This window comes from Sesamum indicum, linkage group LG4, assembly GCF_000512975.1.
Source record: "Sesamum indicum cultivar Zhongzhi No. 13 linkage group LG4, S_indicum_v1.0, whole genome shotgun sequence".
Taxonomy (NCBI): Eukaryota; Viridiplantae; Streptophyta; class Magnoliopsida; order Lamiales; family Pedaliaceae; genus Sesamum; species Sesamum indicum.
The window spans coordinates 4,085,439-4,103,442 of NC_026148.1; the positions used below are offsets into that span (position 1 = coordinate 4,085,439).

Sequence of the window (18,004 nt, forward strand, 5' to 3'; positions counted from 1 at the left end):
GGCGTTAATGAAATTTATTTTATCTGATATTGTAAATAAGTAAATTATTTTTTTTATGGTAAATTTTTTTTAAATGAAGTAATTTTACCTCCCTATCTAAGGAGGTAAGTTGCTTCATTTTAAAAAAGTATAAAGAGATGATAAAGAGTTTATAAACTCATTTAAACACTAATATGTGAATTTTTTTTCGAACTCGGGCCGAGGCACTAGAAGAATGATAATCTTCTGTTATTGTTGATTATCATAGTTAAAAGTAAAAAATTACAGTAAAAATTAATTAACCATAATCATACAACGATTATAAGACCAAAACATTAGCCACAACTAAAAATTATGTCAAAAGTTTTAGCCGTAATTAAAATGATAATGAATGCTGGTTAATCATAGTCCGAATTTAAATTTTTGTATTAATTTTAAAATATTGTAGTAAACACTATAGATTTAATTTGAAATTATAGTCATTTAGAATTGGGGGAATAATTTATTTTTTGTTTTGTAGTGAGAATAATAAACAATGTGGTAAGTGTTGGTGAGTTTGTAGATGAACAAGTCTTCCACTTTGGAATAGAATAATTCCATAAAAAGGAGTCAATAAAGACAACCCCACTACTAACCTTCATGCATCTTATTAAATGAATAAATAAAGACTTTCAACTTTTTCAAAAAAAAAAAAAAAAGTCAATAAATTAATTAAGAAAAATAAATCCATGAGATTCACAATAATATTCTTAATTTTATCTTTGGAATAAGGGATAATTACTATCCCTTCGTTGATTATAATTTGAAAAATTACATTTAAAATCTATGATATTTATTTTTATATAATAAATAAATCCCTCCGTTAGTCAAAATTCACCGAACTTGAGTACATTAATAGTAAAAATTGGAAAAAATCTATATTTACCCCATATCGGCTCATTACTGAGTTAATGCAGGTCAAAAGTATCTTTTTATGACCAAATAACCCTCATAAGTCTTCACGGGTTAATGCATGTGAAGAGGTATATTTTCACCATTATAAGTGTAGTTTAGTCAGAAAAAATTGTTTGACCTGCTACAATTCACTAATAAGTCACTCGAGGGTAAATATCAATTTTCATTCAATCTTTTTGGGTTAATATCGTAAAATTCAGTGAATTTTGATCAATGAAGACTTATGTAGTAGACGAAAGCAAAATTCATAAATGTTAGATGTAATTTTCAAGACACATGAAATTTATATATAATTATACAGAATCTCGAGTAGAGGAGTATAATTATTTCTTGGAATAAATTAATAAAATCTTTTCTTTTTTTTCCCCCAAGGAAAATAGAGCACAATTCCACCACGCCACGTGTTGATAAGATAATGTTAATCCCAAATGATCTCTCCCCAAACACGTGGCATCAATTAATTAAGGTTTTAAGACCTACCATCATTACTTAATTTAATTTTGATTCCACGTGTTCTAATCAACAATCTGGTGGCTAATCAAATTTAAATTAAGTGGACAAAACTCAAAAACTCTATTATTAATATTATAAGGTCACGAGCCTCAATTCTATTCATCATATTTATTTATTTATTTTAATTCATGCGATATCTATTAATGTAATTAATACCTTGTAATATGAAAAATATCTGCAAATCCAACGTAGGACGTATGCCTATATTACTAATAATAATTATACATAAAATTTATGTATCAATTGTAAATGAGGAATTTGAGTAGTTTACAAGTTTTAATATCTCATCTCCCTAACGAAATATTTTTTCAAGATAAAATCGTGAGACTCATGCTAAGTTGGAACTGACAACGTTCAGTTGCATCAGATATGTAAATTGAAATTTTGATTATAATGATCTGTATAGTTTATAAGTTTCAAACTTTCTCTTTTTAAACGAAGCGTTTTTTTATGATAAAATTGTAAGATTTTTGCAAAGTCGAAGCAGACAATACCCAATTGTATTATATATATAGATATAGATATAAATTAAAAATTATGATTATAATAATATATATAGTTTATTAAAAGAAAAATTAGAAAATGAAGAAGATGATGTGTGAAGCAAAGCCGTGAAGTGGGCAGATGACAAGAACCACAAGTTAAACCAGCCAATAATATTTATTTTATTTTTCTTTTATTTTATCTTTTGTGTCACCCATCCATTCGAGGAATTTAAGGACACGTGTCCTCTTTTTAAGTGGCTCCTGATAGCTATTATTTTGGGAGGATGCACGCCATGCCATTGACTAGCCCAGAACTTTTGAATTGTTCAATTAATTTAAAAGTAAATCACAATTATCTCTCTAAAAATTTGATATAATTATGAATATTTTTTTATTATTTAAAAATAATAAATATCTCATAAAATTTGATGAAATTATGTAATTATTGGATAAATGTATGAATACACTCTTATTGTGTTTTTTCTTTTTTTAAAAAAATAAAATTTATAACAAAATCGGATGGAGTGAATATAAAAGTTTAAAATTATAATAAAATTATCCACTTAGTTAGTAAAAAAATTAAAAAATAAATAAAAAATTATAATTCATAGTACACGAGGACATTTTAGTCAGTTCACCATAAAAAATTAAATAGAAATCTAATGGAGAATAATGGAGTGAGCTAATTGTTAGATGACTATTAAAATTAAGGAATATTGGTAATTTTTCAAAAATAATAAGGGGGGTATTAGAAATTATACGAAATCTTAGGGGAGATTGTTGTAATTTACTCTTAATTTAATTAGCAAATTATATTTTATTTATTTATATGAAAAAGCAATATAGTCTCTTCACGTTGTTGACCGAATTTAATTAAAAGTTGCCTAATCTACTAGAAATATCAAAAAAGAAAATAAAACGAGAAAAATAATATAAATTATGATAATTATCCTTTGACATAGTGATTGATTGATATCTAACTTACAAGAATAGAAGCATATTTTATGGTTGATGTATTTAAAAAACGTACGGGTCCAATTGATATGAACTATGCTCAGAGATTTAACCGAAGCAAATACCAATTTTGAAGGGGGGACCTGCAAAACAGGCGTTAGCATTGCATGCCCAAGTTGGTATCGAATTCAGGAGAAAAATAATTGTAAGAAATAAAATGTAATGAGAAATCGTGATAGAGTAAGCAATTTCATGAGAGAAATCATGCTAAGATTGCAATTCGAATGCTAAAGTAAGAATAGAGAGTGATTTTCCGAATTCTAGAGGGTGTCCCTTTTGGTGGACGGAAGGTGGTGTCCCTGTTGGAGGACTGAAGAAGGCGTCCCTCTTGAGCGATGCTGAAATGAGAAATTGAAATAAAAAATAAAGATTTCGTGAGTAAAATATGACAAAAGCACGAATTGAGAGTTGCAGCAAAATAGCAAAACAATTTCCAACTTCTTGAAGGGGTGCTGCAGGTATCAGTGTTGAGGGGTGCTACTTGTATTTATATAGAAGGAGTTCCTCTTGGTAGGAACTTTAGGGTGACCTGCCTTTCCGAGAAAGAAGGCGAAAATTCGAGGATAAGGCACGATTTTATCTCCTCCTTAACTTGAGCAACACGTCTTTGGTTGGAGGAGGACTCCCTCTATGCGAGAACTCTTGTTCTGCAAGGAGTCCTTCTAGGTCAATTTGTACAGCTTCTTGAGGGTGCCTCCCTTCCCCCAGGGCTGGGTTTGGAAGGCAGGTCTTGTACCAGGCCTCCTTCTTGGGCCGTTCTTAGTGTACTTAGCTTCCCTCTTGGGCTGAGCCTGGTAATTTTCAGCGGGCTGTCCTCATCATGGATTGGCGGACTTGGTTTAGGCTTTAGATATCTTCATGGGCCAAATGAAAGTGGGATGCCTTCAACCTCTTTTCTTTGCCAATCTTATTTTCTGGAGGGCACACGCCAAGGTCGCCAGTCTGTCTGCTTTCTAAAGGGCACCTACCAAGGCCGCCCGCCTGTCTGTTTTTAGGGGGGCACCTGTCAAGACCGCTAAGTGTTTTTGGGCCTCTCATGACTTGGGTCTCCTAAGATATTACGTGCCTTTCGTTTCTTTCTTCTTTTTTGGATCTTTTGGGCCTCTTTGGGCTAGCCTATTATTATGCACATCAATGCTATATTTGGATTATTGAAATAGGTGATCAAAAGCTAATTAGATTGGCAGTTTTTAGAACCATTCAAGCAAGCTTTATTTAAGTAATATTGTCTCGACAAATATGGTAAGTATTCGTCTTCGGCACACATGTGTGTTGTACTTACCAATTACATTAAGCTTTGCTTTGACGTTACAACAGATGCCTACAGACCATTTAATAAACCATGTAGTTAGGCTGTGCATTGGATGGCGGCTAGGTAACCAACTTCTGAGGGTTGGTCTGAAACGTTTCAAGTCGAGGACCTCGAGATTGGGCATCCAAAGTCCTACTGAGACTTGCACTAAGTATTACTTTTATTGGATGAGTGCCATATTTCATCGACGACAGACGTTGGACGTCTATTTCAGTGGGTTAGTTGACAAGGTGGTTAACTGATTGAACTGACTCGGGGGGATCGTTATATGAAAGCCTTGGAGGTTTGGTTGGTATGACACGAATCCCCGATTCTGATAGCACGGGAGTAGTCCTTAGACTTTAGGAATCACGGCAGTCACATGCATGCGATGACTATATCTTAGATCTTAGCGAGAGGTGATTGTGTCGCAGACATGATCATCATAAGCCTTGTCCAGTGCAGTAAGAGTATGTAGCGAGGACGATAAGTTCCAAGAAGAGGATTCGTCCCTTATCGGTGTGTGACAGGTATCTCCTACGCACTTGAAGATATATTCACGCCTTATGAACCTGTGGCTTGATTGAATAGGAAAAAGAGGTTCTATGTCTAGAAACTTGGCGTAACGTGATCTCAAGTATTAAGCATAGATATCTAGTCCAGGATGAAAACCGACACCAAATTTCATGCCTTAGACTAAGGCTGAAAGACGTAGATGGAAGGATCGTACCCATATGGACTCGAGAGTCTAAATGTTCACATGGACATTGATCTAGTCTCTAGTGTCATGGACCATTGCTAGACGGCCACCCATGGTAGCGACTTTCTTGATCAAGGATTGATCAAGAACAATTAATTAATTGGATTTAATTAATTGTTACTGTTGGTCACTAGTCCAAGTCTAGCTGAAAGATGAACTTAAACAGTCACACACAAATCACCGAGAAAGAATAAGGAATTAATTTAGAATTAATTCCATAATGTGTAAGTAATTGGATTACTCACATATGGGGGTCCATTGGATGGATAGTCCAAGTTTAAATAAGAGAAATTTTGGGATTGAGTATTTAATTAGATTAAATACCTAGTGAGCTCAATTAAATGAATTTTATTAAATTGTATTTAATTAAAATTTATTGGGTATTGAATTTATTTTACATAAAATCAGCCCACTCATTGAGGTCCACTAGCAAAATTGATAGAGAGAAAGTTGACCAAAGAATTGCATTTTTCGAAAGTACTAGCTTGGTCATAATTTGACTTTTCTTCATTTGGAATGGATTAAAGAGTTGCTTTATAGATAATAGAATGTATATAGACACATTCTAGTTTATCTATTCAAGATATATAAATATATATCGTGTATAATTAGTATGATAATAATTCATTACACAATACAAAAAAAGAAAAAAGAAAAATTCTGCTCATACTCTATATGTTTAGTCGCCCCTCTCTTCTCACAAAGAGTGAGACTTTGGCCTCGATTCCTTCTAGTAAAGGGATCAAGGCATCGTTTATTCTGATGTGGTATGAATCATCTTTGGAGGATTCCTACATTGAAATCTCGAGTGGGCAAATTAGACAAAGTTGCTTGGTTGGAAGCTTGAAACTTTAAGAGGTAAAATTCGATTTTACACTTATGCCCCTCCTCTTATTTTGAACAATAGCCTCGTATGATTAATTCTTTATTGTTGCATAATTTTCATACTACATGGAATGCCTGAGAACTCCAAAGGTACACCCCCTTGAATTCATTGTTTTACACTTTAATTTTTAATTATTGTATGCGTTTTATGCTACCGCTTCGCTAGTGCGTTTTCAGGCCGTACCACGCGATCCTTCATGGATATTGATGTATTTTGACACCAATGTGCAATAAAATATAGTTTAAAATAATATTAATGTATTACAAAAAAAATAATTTTCACACATCATAAATAATTAATGACTAAAAATAATAGTAAATCAATACTATTTATCACGATCAGACAAAATCGACATAAAAACTCAAATTCTAACTATGACTGATCAACATTCGCTATGATTTTACGTATAACCAAAACATTTACCTAAGAAATTGAAGTCTGTTTGAAAGATCGAAATTCTAGGTCGAATCTAACTCTAAATCAGATTTTTTTTATTTAAATATAAATTGTAGCCGAAATCCTCATTATTAAATAGTGAGCTAAATATGCCTTTTAATTTCTTTTGTCAAAATCTTGGAATGGATTTGTGTGAACAAATATGAACTCAGATGTATAATATTTACATGCATTCTAATTAAACTAACTACTTAATTTAATTACTGTCCTGAGAAGAAAAAGAATAGGGTTACTATTAGAAGCTTTTTTCTACAGAAAGAACTGAACTGGTCAGTAACACGTACCAAAAGTCCAAAAGCCATTGCAATAATTGATGTTAAAAGATTAATGAACATGGGGCACATGCATGCATGCATGAGTTTGTTGGATTTGTACAACGTTATTTTTCTACGAATACATACGTATGCATGTGTATATACTCATGCCAAATGTAGATATTTTGGTTCCAAAACGCGTAAGAATTATTTCAAAAATCAAAGGCGGCCAAGTTTAATTTGAATTCCATTAATTACACTATCCGGATATTTGGTATAATTAATTATATAGATATACATTTTTTGTGGTTTGAAAAATTATATTTAGTATTCTTGAATTTGCTTCTGTATAACAAGTAAGTACCTCATTTGGTCAAAGTTTATCGAATTTGTTGATATTAACAGAAGACCGAATAAAAATCTATTTTTACTCAACATTGACTTATTATTGATTTGTTGTAGGTCAAATAAAATATTTTTTATGATCAAATTACCTTTATACATATTAACACGTTAATGTATTTGTAAAGGTATATATATCTTCACCGTTATAAAGGTAGTTTAGTCGAATTTTTTTTTGATCTGCAATAAGCCAGTAATAAATCAATTAAATATAGATAGTGATTTTCATTCAATTTTTTTATTATTATCAATAGACTCATTGAATTTTGACTAGCGAAGGACTTATTTAATAGATGAAAGCAAACCTCAGGGATATTGATGTAATTTTTCAAACCATAAAAAATTTTATGTGTAACTATACCAAACTTTAGGAGAGGGTGCGTAATTATACATAAAAAGAATTAATAATATGCAGGTATTTAATTATAATTATAGATTTATAAAGAAGAAAAAAAAAAGAAGAATAAAGAAAGCAAAGTAGAGCATTTTGAAGTAATCCCGCAAGTATGGGTGTGGTTAGGTAGCTTGCAGCATTTGCTCATCCATTACATGAAAGCGAAAGTCAAAAACAACCTAATCAAATACATACAAACTGTATATATGTATGATGTCATCCATAACATGACAACAAACCCTCAAATATAAATTGCCTACCAATCTTCTTGCAAACATTTCAAACTCCCTCTGGCTAAATATTGTCACACATACTACTAGATCTAGCTAATTAATATTTGTGTGTTCTTGTTATGACAAAGAATATGGTAGGAAGAAATAGCTCAGCCCTTCCCCCTGGTTTTAGATTTCATCCAACCGATGAGGAGCTAATAATGCACTACCTCCGCAACCAGGCAACGTCGAGGCCATGCCCCGTCTCCATCATCCCTGAAGTCGATATCTACAAATTTGATCCTTGGGAGTTGCCCGGTTAGTACGTACTATATGAATTATATTGCTTTATTATATGTAGGCCACGTAGTTTCACACAACATTAATAGAAATATGTCGTATTTGTACTAATTGATGGTTTCGTTGCATGTGAATGGTTGAGTTCAGCGAAGGCTGAGTTTGGGGAAAATGAATGGTACTTTTTTAGCCCTCGAGATAGGAAGTACCCTAATGGGGTTCGTCCCAATAGGGCGGCTGTGTCAGGGTATTGGAAGGCCACGGGCACGGACAAAGCCATCTATAGTGGATCAAAGTATGTAGGTATCAAGAAAGCCCTTGTTTTCTACAAGGGTAGGCCGCCAAAGGGCATCAAGACCGATTGGATCATGCAGAGTACCGATTGAGCGAGTCAAGGTCGCAACCCCTCAAGCAAAATGGCTCCATGAGGGTAAGCCATCCTAATTAATCTCTTTGAAAAATTCTTGTACAGATCAGGTCTATTGGACTAGGCAAGATCACAACTTGTGCTGACCATCAATAACTTGTATTTGATGTGTATCACCAGTTGGATGATTGGGTGCTATGTAGAATCTACAAGAAGAAGAATTTGGGAAGAACATGTGATCAACAAATTAGAGTTGATGATGAGAATCACTCATTCTCTCAACTAGTGCCTACCACTACTTACAATAGTCATGCCAATACTGAACCACAACCATACAAATTCCCAAGAACTTGCTCCCTAACTCATCTATGGGAGTTTGAATACATGGGCTCAATCTCCCAACTTCTGAGTGACAATGCTCAAGAAACGTCGACACCACTTAGCAACAACGGCAACTTTTCGCTGGCCGGCGAAAAATATTACCAGTTAGGGCAAGCGCAGCAGCAGCTGCCGTGTGCAGAAGCCATGATGATGAAGTTTCATCAAGTGAACAGTAATCAGCCAGTTCTTGAGAATCCAGTGTTTGAAATGCAGTGACAAATCAAGCATATATGGATGGAAATGGGGTGAAGATGCAAATTGCTCATTCATCGTCAACTGTACAAAGAAGATGGCAAACTTGTCATTGTCAATGCACAAGTACTTATGAATATCTTGCAAGTCTTATCTTGTACAAAACAACTGTTGTGCATGATTATCTCATCTGATCCTGTTACTACACAGATAAAGATAAAGCAGTTTGTACATTTATCATATTGGTTTTGGAATGATATACCTTTTTCGTATGTCGGGTGAGTTAGGGAATCAATTTTGATCATATATTAGAAATGAATGATATATATATATACGTATATGTGTATGTGTGTGAAAATTTAAACATGTATATGAATTTTAATAGGTAAAATTGCAAAATTAGTCCCACAATTTAAGGTAATTTCAAACTAGACCTAAATTTAACCCATGCTTCTTTAAACACAATTATAAAAATAGACCATAACATGGAAAAGAAAGTCCCCTCCCACTAATAGACATTTAGTACGTGAGTACTCCACCGTTATTAGCATTGGCTTTTTTGTTATTTTTGTAAATTTTAACAAAATATGTTACTATATATAAATATAAAATTTCGGGATAAATTTGAATTGTGAAAGCATCCTAAATTGTAGAATTAGTCCTCCAATTTCGCCAATATTCTTACAATAGTCTGAAACAAACAAACGACGGCTGCTGGACTTAAGCAGATGTAGAAATAAAAAAAGTTGAATAATTTAGGAATCAAGTTGCGCCGCCGTTTGAAAAACATGGACGACTTTTAACTACATAGGAATCTAATAAAGTTGCACATAGAATTAATTAGGTGGTCATTTTAGAAAATTTGGACCTTCCAACTCTTCCATTATTTTAGTAGCTGATTGATTAATTAAGTCGGGTTTCTGGCCTGATTGTATTAAGTCGCATTCAGATCTGTGAAAAACCTAAAAATTTGATGTATATCATTTTTCATCGATCTATTTTAAGTACATAGAAAAGTACTCTTAAAAAGGCGGGTGGGAGGATAGTGGGATATAGTTAATCAATTAGGGGTATTTTAGGTATTTTTTTTATTGAAAATTAAATGTTTGGTAAAATTAAAACTATAATTAAGCCCATATATACTGATCTTATCCCTTAATTTATGAAGTTGATATCTGAGGTGCATGCATGAAGTGTATATATGAGCATGCATCACTTTAGTGACATCGACATTTAATTTTAATTAGGACGTACGTTCCCTCTTTGGATGAGAACCAATTTATTTAATACTTATATTGCCACCCATCTAATTATCTTAATTAATACCTTAATGAATTATTTTAATTAAGTTTTAAAAATATAACTTTGAATTAAGGTACATAATTAAATTAATTCTTCTTACCTAACTATATATTACGTACATAAAGGAAATCAAAGTCATAGTCAATTTTTACAATTGAAACGCATGCAAATATAATAGTGTCCACAATTAATTTTATTTCGAATCTGATTCAATTATATTTATAAATATATATATTTATTATATATATGTTTGATGTATAATTATAGATAAATAAATAATCATATAAAAAGTATAATATTTTTTCTTGTATTAATTCCGTGTGATTCCGTGTGTTTTGATTTTACGAATTTTTATCCATGTATAGGAATAACGGGGGGGGGGTTGTTGACTTGGGCACGTTCAACTAGTTAGATTATAATTTTACTAATGCCTCAGGCCATATAATAAATAATATTTTATATTTTAAAATATACTATAAATAGAAAAAGATATATATAAATCAACACATCACATCTCAAAAAAAATAAGAAAGAATAAAAGTAATAAAGAAAAAAAGAAAATAAAATAAACTTAGGGTTATTATTGGCATAATAATAAAATCAGTGTCACGGTGTTATAACCGTCATTTATGAGAGAAAAATGTCTTCTCTTATATATTAGTATGGATTACACTTTATTAGTATATAATTAATTATTCTTTGAAATTACATAATAAATAATTAAGAAAAAATTACACATAGATCCTCTGTATTTTGAAAAATTACATATAGCATCCGTGAGGTCTGCTTCTGTCTAACAAATAAGTCATTTCGTTAGTCACATTATCGAATTTGTTAATATTAATAAAAAAAAAATGGATAAAAATTTATAGTTACCCTCGATTGGCTTATTAGTGATTTACAATTCAAATAAATCTTTTTATAACCAAATTACCTTCATACGTCTTCATACAGTAATGCATGCGAAGAGATATTTCTTCATTAATCGAAAAAAATTTGTTTGACTTGCAATAAGTTAGTAATAAATTAATCAATGACAAGTATCAATTTTCATTTAATTTTTTTTTTTGTTAATATAAGCAAATTTAGTGAGTTTTCAGTAATAGAGGGACCTATTTATTAACTGAAAGCAAACCTCAGTATTTGTTAGAGGTAATTGTTTTAAAATGTATAATTATATCAAATTTTGAGGGATGGAAGTCCAATTATCCAATTAATTTGAATTATTGACAGATCTGGAGTGGTCATTGGTTGTGGGGGCTCCCAGCTGGAACAGGTAGCTGAGCAAGACATGATGCACGATTTGCTGCTAGTCAAATGTTTATTTATAAAGATTGTCCAGTCAAGAAACCTAGTCGTGCCAGCTCAATTCACGACTTATACTGTTAAAACTCAATGGCAACTTCACTACATCACTTTCAAAAACCACACCCCCAACTGTTTCAATTTGACCAAATTGCATAAATTATTGATGCGAAATGCGCCTTTACATGTCTTCACATGTGGGGATTTTTGTATGGGTCGCCTACAATGCTTTTTTCTTGATATCTACATGACCCTTATCTTAAACCTCTCCAAGATTAATGGAAAATTAAATAAAAACAATAAATCTTACAATCTAGTACCAAAAAAAGGGGACTTCTTTTATCGGATGGGAAATTTGTACCTGAATTATGTTCTTTTACGTCAAATCAATTCATATTATAAATATTACTGCATTTGTCGTATAATTAATTCACTTTTTTTAATAGGACAACTATAATATGTTCATGATAAGATTAGTACTTTTGATTTCACGGAATGTGATTCAAACTAAAACATCTAAGTTAAAAACTCGAAAGAAAGATCGGCTTTCGATTCACCGGATAATCAATTTGCATGGGCCTTTGACACTGCAAACATTACGGTAATTCCTAGATTTACAACTCATAACCTAAATTTTTTAGAAAAATCACCAGAACATGCATTTCTGCATTGTCAGTTTGTCACTACTAAAAGACAAGGCATCCGCTTCGGCCTAGCCGTGACAGATACTCAAATATATGTATTTATAGCTACAAAAATGACTGTAACTACTTCCGAAATCTATGCCTCTGTAGTTAATTTTGATTAGAGTTATTTTTCTTTTTGTATCTATCTCATGACTACGGATTCTTGTACCTCTTTTCTTTAGGCATCTAATATGTTTAGGTTTTGTGGCTAATCTTTGTTGAAGTAATGATGAAATATCTATTGCAAATATTTAATAATTTTTATAATATTAATTATGAAATATTTATTGTTATATTCATGTGTCACGCTTCTGGATCACTTTCAAGCACGTAGCACTTTATCTTGGATATCACTTAGTTCCCGATTTTGCTTGGTGGTTGACCCTAATACCATTTGTCACACCCCGAACTCGAGAGCCTGTTGGACTCGAGGATTGCCTCCAAACCCATCGGAGTGCATCCTGAAATTTAATTGTTAACAACTCGCCAAAAAAATCCAATTGATGCGCTTGAGTTCTTACTCAATGCTTATTATTGTTTATCTTATTAGTTCATAATCCATGTGGCATGGGATATCACATATAGTAACAAAAAATCTGTAGCCAATTTTGTTGCAATAGAAGTGGAAATTTTGTAGTCTACGAATATCATTTAGCAATTTTTTCCACCAAAATTCCGCAGCAGTGTCGTAGCAACGAAAATTCATAATCCATTGGTACAACCTACGAAGCACATCGATCATTGTCTCATCATCACACAACTCTTGGCAATAACCGCTGCCTAGTCAATACTAAACCTGACAAAGGGATCAACAGAACAAAAATAAGAACTACACCAAAAGAACCAATCAAAGATCCTGTGATTCGCTCGCAAAATTTCTGGTACTGTTGACAAATAGCAAGCCAATTTGCTGATGCGTTCCCCTTGTGTGCTAAATATACGATGGCTGCTGCTGCGGAGGCTCCTGCAGTTAGTACGGACAACATTGTCTGCAGAAACATAAGTTCTAGTTATGCATGCTGTAGTAGGGTAAACCGAGGTCTTCTGAAGTCATAAGGCAAACGTAAAAGTAGGATATCGATGGTTTGGCATTCCCTTTTGGGGTCTATGAGTGACTGAATAAGAAAACGGAGAGAAGGAAGTTCTTTATTACCGCGTCCAAGAAAATCAGCAATGCTCGACTCTTTGCTGCTCCTGTTCTGATAACGTGATAAACGGCCATAGGAAGAGAAATTGCAAGATATCCAGATACTAGTGCATTTGTGATCACAAAGAACCTATTCAACAGTTAGAAAACAAAAACGTTTCCGTTTTGAGTATTGTCAATAACGTAATGAAATGAATCATATGACAGGAGAAAAGTACAAGGTTCCTTGTTAAGAACCTGAAAGTTGGGATATCGTCGTATTGAGCCTGGAATAACACAGTTTGCGTGGAGAAGGGAAGTGTTTGATCAGTTGTTCCCATTGCCACAGCACTTGCTAATGTCCCAAGAATTGCAACAACTCTGAGCACAAGTTCTAGTATTGGAAATCCTCTCCTCAGTCCTAATTCTTTGGATTCTTGACCAGCTGTTCCTTCTGGCTTCATTCTCCCGTGCTTCAATGTTCTTACCTCAGCTGAGTCTGTGTTTAAATAGAATTCAGGCAGTCTGAGACTTGAACAAGAACATTCTTCGACTGCTACAAATTAGCATATGAAAGCAATTCTGGATCTTCCCATGTAATCCACCAATGGAATATAAGCAATGTGGATTAGGTTTCGGAGATTTGTAGTCATGCAACTTTGCTTCCCTCATCAAATTACACAGGATTTGATTAGTTTATGTGCTGAACTCCTATGTGGCCTATTTCATTGCTTCTTTTTGTCAGTGAGTTTTTGGAATAATCTGCTTCAAGATAATACCCTTTTCTGATGGTGTTTTAGAACGAACTTAAACAATTTATTGGATGAAAAAGCTGATTTAATTGACTTTTTATAATCAAGAAGAGAAAATATATAAATGAAGGCACTAGCACTCAGCAATTGGTGCTTGAATTATCACTGCAGCATAGGCCATACTTATCTTTAATTAAATGCTATATGGTATATCAGTATATTGGCCACAATTGAAATCGTTCTTCAAAGTATCATCTTCTTTATTCGCCTGCAATTGGAGAAAGAAACCACGCGTATATACAGCGAGGAGCAAATATACCGTTGTCTGAGAAAGTTTTGAACCATGAAAAAGCAGCAGCAACATAATTCTCCTAGATGAATAAATACATAGCCAACGGCAAAGGAGATTAATCAAAAAGCTTGTTCGAGCAAACCCTGTACCAACAGAACGATTAAACAAAATCCAGATTTCATCCACAGGATATCACTGTACTGAAACGGACTTCAGTTGTTATATTAGTCATCAAAGCATAATATTTGAAGGTACCCAGCAACAAGTTTTTCATTAGAAGACGATGTTTGAGGACATCTTCATCTGGTTCTCGTTGCTTTGTCTTATGCTGTAGGCATTGCCAAATGGGGTAATAATGGTAGCTTTAAGCATCATGCAGCATAGCTGTTTTAGAAACAGATGACGGGAAAGAAAACATGAAAATAAGCCGTATTAGAATTCAGGCTACATAGGACAGAGATAACAAGTTAAACAAATAAATGCATTGATTAGTGTATTAATAAAACCGGACGAGAAAAGAGTGTCACAGTCCAACCAATATCAGACACAGCCAAAAACATTAGACTAACCATAAGATCTCCTTGAAGAAACTATGACAGTTTGGAAGAAGTAGAAGCTAACCATTCAAAACCTCCAAAGAAAGAATTACAAGCAAACAGAAGCAAGCAAGTTGTGAGCTTAAAGAGGCTGTAATTTACACTTATTTTTCATAAGAATTTCAAGGGGGATAAGCTTTTCTACCTGGAACCGGTAGGGCGACCAGCTGAATAAACAGGATATGCTCCATAAGCACTTTCACTGACAACCTGAATCATTGGACTTGGATCAGATGTATAGAAGGGAAATGTTTGAAGATCGTGTTCCAAAATGAATGTAATGTATGAGACAGAATCCAGCCGAGTCAATCCAAAATCAAGCTTACCTGTGAATCGTCATAATTCCCATAGTTGCCAGTTGAAGGCAAGGTTTTAGAACTGTAGCCACCAGAGTAAGTAGAATATCCTGGATTACGTGTTCTGTTATCAGGAGTTACATACTTTTGACCAAATGTCTCTGTTGATGTTGCAAGAGATTGAGCAGGTATAGGAAATGCGGACGAATTTCCATCATTCTCAAATACATTGGTTCTCAAGCGCTGCATTACTTGTAACAATGCATTTTTAGCAGCATGCGCATCCCCAGTTATCTGGTCAGCATTATATGAAAGATTTAAGTGCTAGCATCTGAAACTCATGGCCTCAAGGATAGTACATAGAATTAAATATTACAAAAATAAGATGGGAAAATGCATGGACATGTAAACAAAGGCTGGTACGAAGACAAGTAAACATGAAAAGCAGATGCCAAAATGCATGGCACAAATTTATTCACCTGGACCATCTCATCATCTTCAGATGCAACTTTGGGAACACTCTCGTCAGAAAAAATACGAATGTTTGCTCTAGAGGTACTCCTCATCTCTTTAATAATTGCCCCACCTTTACCAATGATACATCCAATTCTTGAGCTTGAGACTAGCAAACGAGTTATGATCACAGAATCACCTGAATCTCTTTCCATTTTCCCACTGCACCTCGGTTGCAACCGCATCACCGCATCAATAGTCCGAGAAGGAGCTTCAAACAACTACAATAGCAGAAAAGGGTTTAGTACATTGATTAACACCTAGTTCATTTGCTATATGAGCAGAATTATGTCCAGTTATGCTCACCTCCTTAGCAGAGACGGATATAATACAGTCATCTTCATCAGCACCAGAACTATCAACTATTATAGATGCACCTGATTCCTGTCTTATTTGTTTGACAATGGCACCACTTTTGCCTATTACGGCACCAAGATTTTCAGTTGGACAAACTAAACGAAGTGCGAATTCCTTCATCATAAAAGACCAATCTCTGCCGTTGTTTTTGTAATTCCCATAAGGACCCATTAATGAGGTCACACCAACAGGTCGTCCACCTACATGTGGATTACTAAATGTAATTCCAGATCTGTAAATGCTTGGACTACTCAATAGTGATTGCTGTGACCGCGACGGGTTTTCATGAAGACGAAACGCGACTTCATAAAGAGCTTTCTTCACAACAGTGGCTTCCCCATTTATCTGATATTTCAGCATGAAAAAGAAACTCACCAACCAGATTCTTTCAACCAATAACAAAAAGCTGATATCTAGGAAACAAGACATAAGATTGGCATTCGTAACCAAACTAACCTTTTAAAGACATCAGGAGTGGGTTGTGGATATTGTTCATATTAAAATGGGCACCAATTAGATAAGAAAATTCCACTTCATTTCCAAAGGGTGTGAATGGGGAATCTTATACGCATATGTTCTTGCTCCATAAAACCACTAATAACATAAATGAATGTTCATTTTGAAACAATTGTGAATTACCAGAAATGGAAAGTGGCAGATTATTTCATAAAATTTTAGGAAACATGGATATAAAGAGAAATTAACATGGTTAAAGTACCTGGATAAGTTCATCAGAACTCAGAGCACAAGGTGGTAAATGATCGCTGCCCAAAATTCTGATCTGAGCATGAGTCTCATTGCGTATGTTCTGAATTATTTGCCCCCCTTTACCGATCACACAACCTATCTGATCTGATGGGACAAGCAAGCGCAGAGTAACTTGCTGAGGTTCCTCGAACGGACCATTCAGTGGCGGTTCTTCAGCCACCACCCTATCATGCACCCTAAACAGCGCATCCTGTGCAGGAGAAATGTGTTCATTTCCATAAATGTTGGTTTCATGACTTGTGCTATAAATGGTGATAACGCGTTCGTCACACCCCGGAATAGTTTCACTAATCCTAATCCTCGCATTAGTCTGGGCCCTCAACTGCTTAGCAATATCACCACCAATACCAATAATGCTCCCAATTTTTCTCAAAGGGCACAAATAACGGTAAACCGTATGATCCAGTCCAATAGAGTTTTGTTCTTTTTCATCATTCACATTTCTTCTTTTCCCTCCATTTCCAGAATATTCAGACAGTACCTGCGACCCTTTTCCGTAATCACTTCGCTGGCCCATTTTCTTATCAGGGTTTATCTACCTAACTGCAACAAATACAATCCATTATCTTGTTATACAAGGTGACAAAAAATCAACAATCCAATTCAAATGGAAATGCAAAATGCAGATACAAAACCGTTCCACGTCAAACATGAAGCTGTAGACGCACATGCATTCAGAAAACAAAGACACGGAAAATCAGAGAAACGTATACAAAGAAACAATAAATGCTCAGGCCACAGTACACAAGTTAAAGAATCGTTCTTGTTTTCCAGTTTCTTGTGACAGAAACTGTCTATGTACCAAACAAAGCTGAACCCATTAAACTGAAAATGCTAATTGGAACAAAAAATAACAAAAAGACTGAATTATTTCATGAATAACCTGAAAGGTTGCACCTTTACGCGAAGAAATATCAGTTTCAGAATTCAATAATTTCAAGCAAGAAAGAGCATAAAGAATGCAGACCGGAGATTCACAGTTGAGATTAAACAGGTGAATGCTCTTACGGAGAGGTAGAGAGATGAGGAAGATGGTTTCGCCGTTGAATTCCTTCAGGGGCGCAAATGTTGAACTATGTTGTAGAGTGTGTGTGTGTGTGTGTGTATTCAGTATAACCGCTTCTGAAAATGTTGAAGGGCAGATTAGAAAATTTCACAAAATATCTAGGGAAAG

General features: G+C 34.0%; 3 protein-coding genes across 3 annotated transcripts; 1 reads left to right on the plus strand and 2 right to left on the minus strand.

Annotated features, from left to right (window-relative positions):
- On the plus strand, positions 7,684 to 9,109 carry LOC105159980 (NAC transcription factor 29). The gene is given in 4 exon segments (XM_011077217.2): positions 7,684 to 7,918; positions 8,048 to 8,266; positions 8,269 to 8,327; positions 8,445 to 9,109. Coding segments are annotated over 4 exon segments (873 nt in total). The 5' UTR covers positions 7,684 to 7,740; the 3' UTR covers positions 8,862 to 9,109.
- On the minus strand, positions 12,751 to 13,868 carry LOC105159981 (casparian strip membrane protein 1-like). The gene is made up of 3 exons (XM_011077218.2): positions 13,515 to 13,868; positions 13,284 to 13,407; positions 12,751 to 13,119 (listed from the first exon to the last, which is right to left on the minus strand). The coding sequence occupies exons 1-3, from the start codon at positions 13,718 to 13,720 to the stop codon at positions 12,883 to 12,885; spliced, it is 567 nt and encodes a 188-aa protein (XP_011075520.1). The 5' UTR covers positions 13,721 to 13,868; the 3' UTR covers positions 12,751 to 12,882.
- On the minus strand, positions 14,275 to 17,955 carry LOC105159982 (KH domain-containing protein HEN4). Its single transcript, XM_011077219.2, has 7 exons — positions 17,839 to 17,955; positions 16,781 to 17,373; positions 16,012 to 16,407; positions 15,672 to 15,926; positions 15,223 to 15,486; positions 15,042 to 15,106; positions 14,275 to 14,684 (listed from the first exon to the last, which is right to left on the minus strand). Exons 2-7 carry the CDS (start codon positions 17,345 to 17,347, stop codon positions 14,672 to 14,674), a joined length of 1,560 nt encoding a protein of 519 aa, XP_011075521.1. The 5' UTR covers positions 17,348 to 17,373; positions 17,839 to 17,955; the 3' UTR covers positions 14,275 to 14,671.

What these genes read in the sequence shown, in the direction of transcription:
- LOC105159981 (XM_011077218.2), bottom strand. Translation starts at nt 13,720, where the DNA reads ATGAAGCCAGAAGGAACAGCTGGTCAAGAATCCAAAGAATTAGGACTG. An exon ending in GACGATATCCCAACTTTCAG is followed by an intron (nt 13,408 to 13,514) that starts GTTCTTAACAAG and finishes ACTGTTGAATAG; the next exon opens with GTTCTTTGTGATCACAAATG. An exon ending in TGCTGATTTTCTTGGACGCG is followed by an intron (nt 13,120 to 13,283) that starts GTAATAAAGAAC and finishes ATGTTTCTGCAG; the next exon opens with ACAATGTTGTCCGTACTAAC.
- LOC105159982 (XM_011077219.2), bottom strand. Translation starts at nt 17,347, where the DNA reads ATGGGCCAGCGAAGTGATTACGGAAAAGGGTCGCAGGTACTGTCTGAA. An exon ending in GTTCTGATGAACTTATCCAG is followed by an intron (nt 16,408 to 16,780) that starts GTACTTTAACCA and finishes CTGAAATATCAG; the next exon opens with ATAAATGGGGAAGCCACTGT. An exon ending in GGAATTATGACGATTCACAG is followed by an intron (nt 15,107 to 15,222) that starts GTAAGCTTGATT and finishes CCAATGATTCAG; the next exon opens with GTTGTCAGTGAAAGTGCTTA.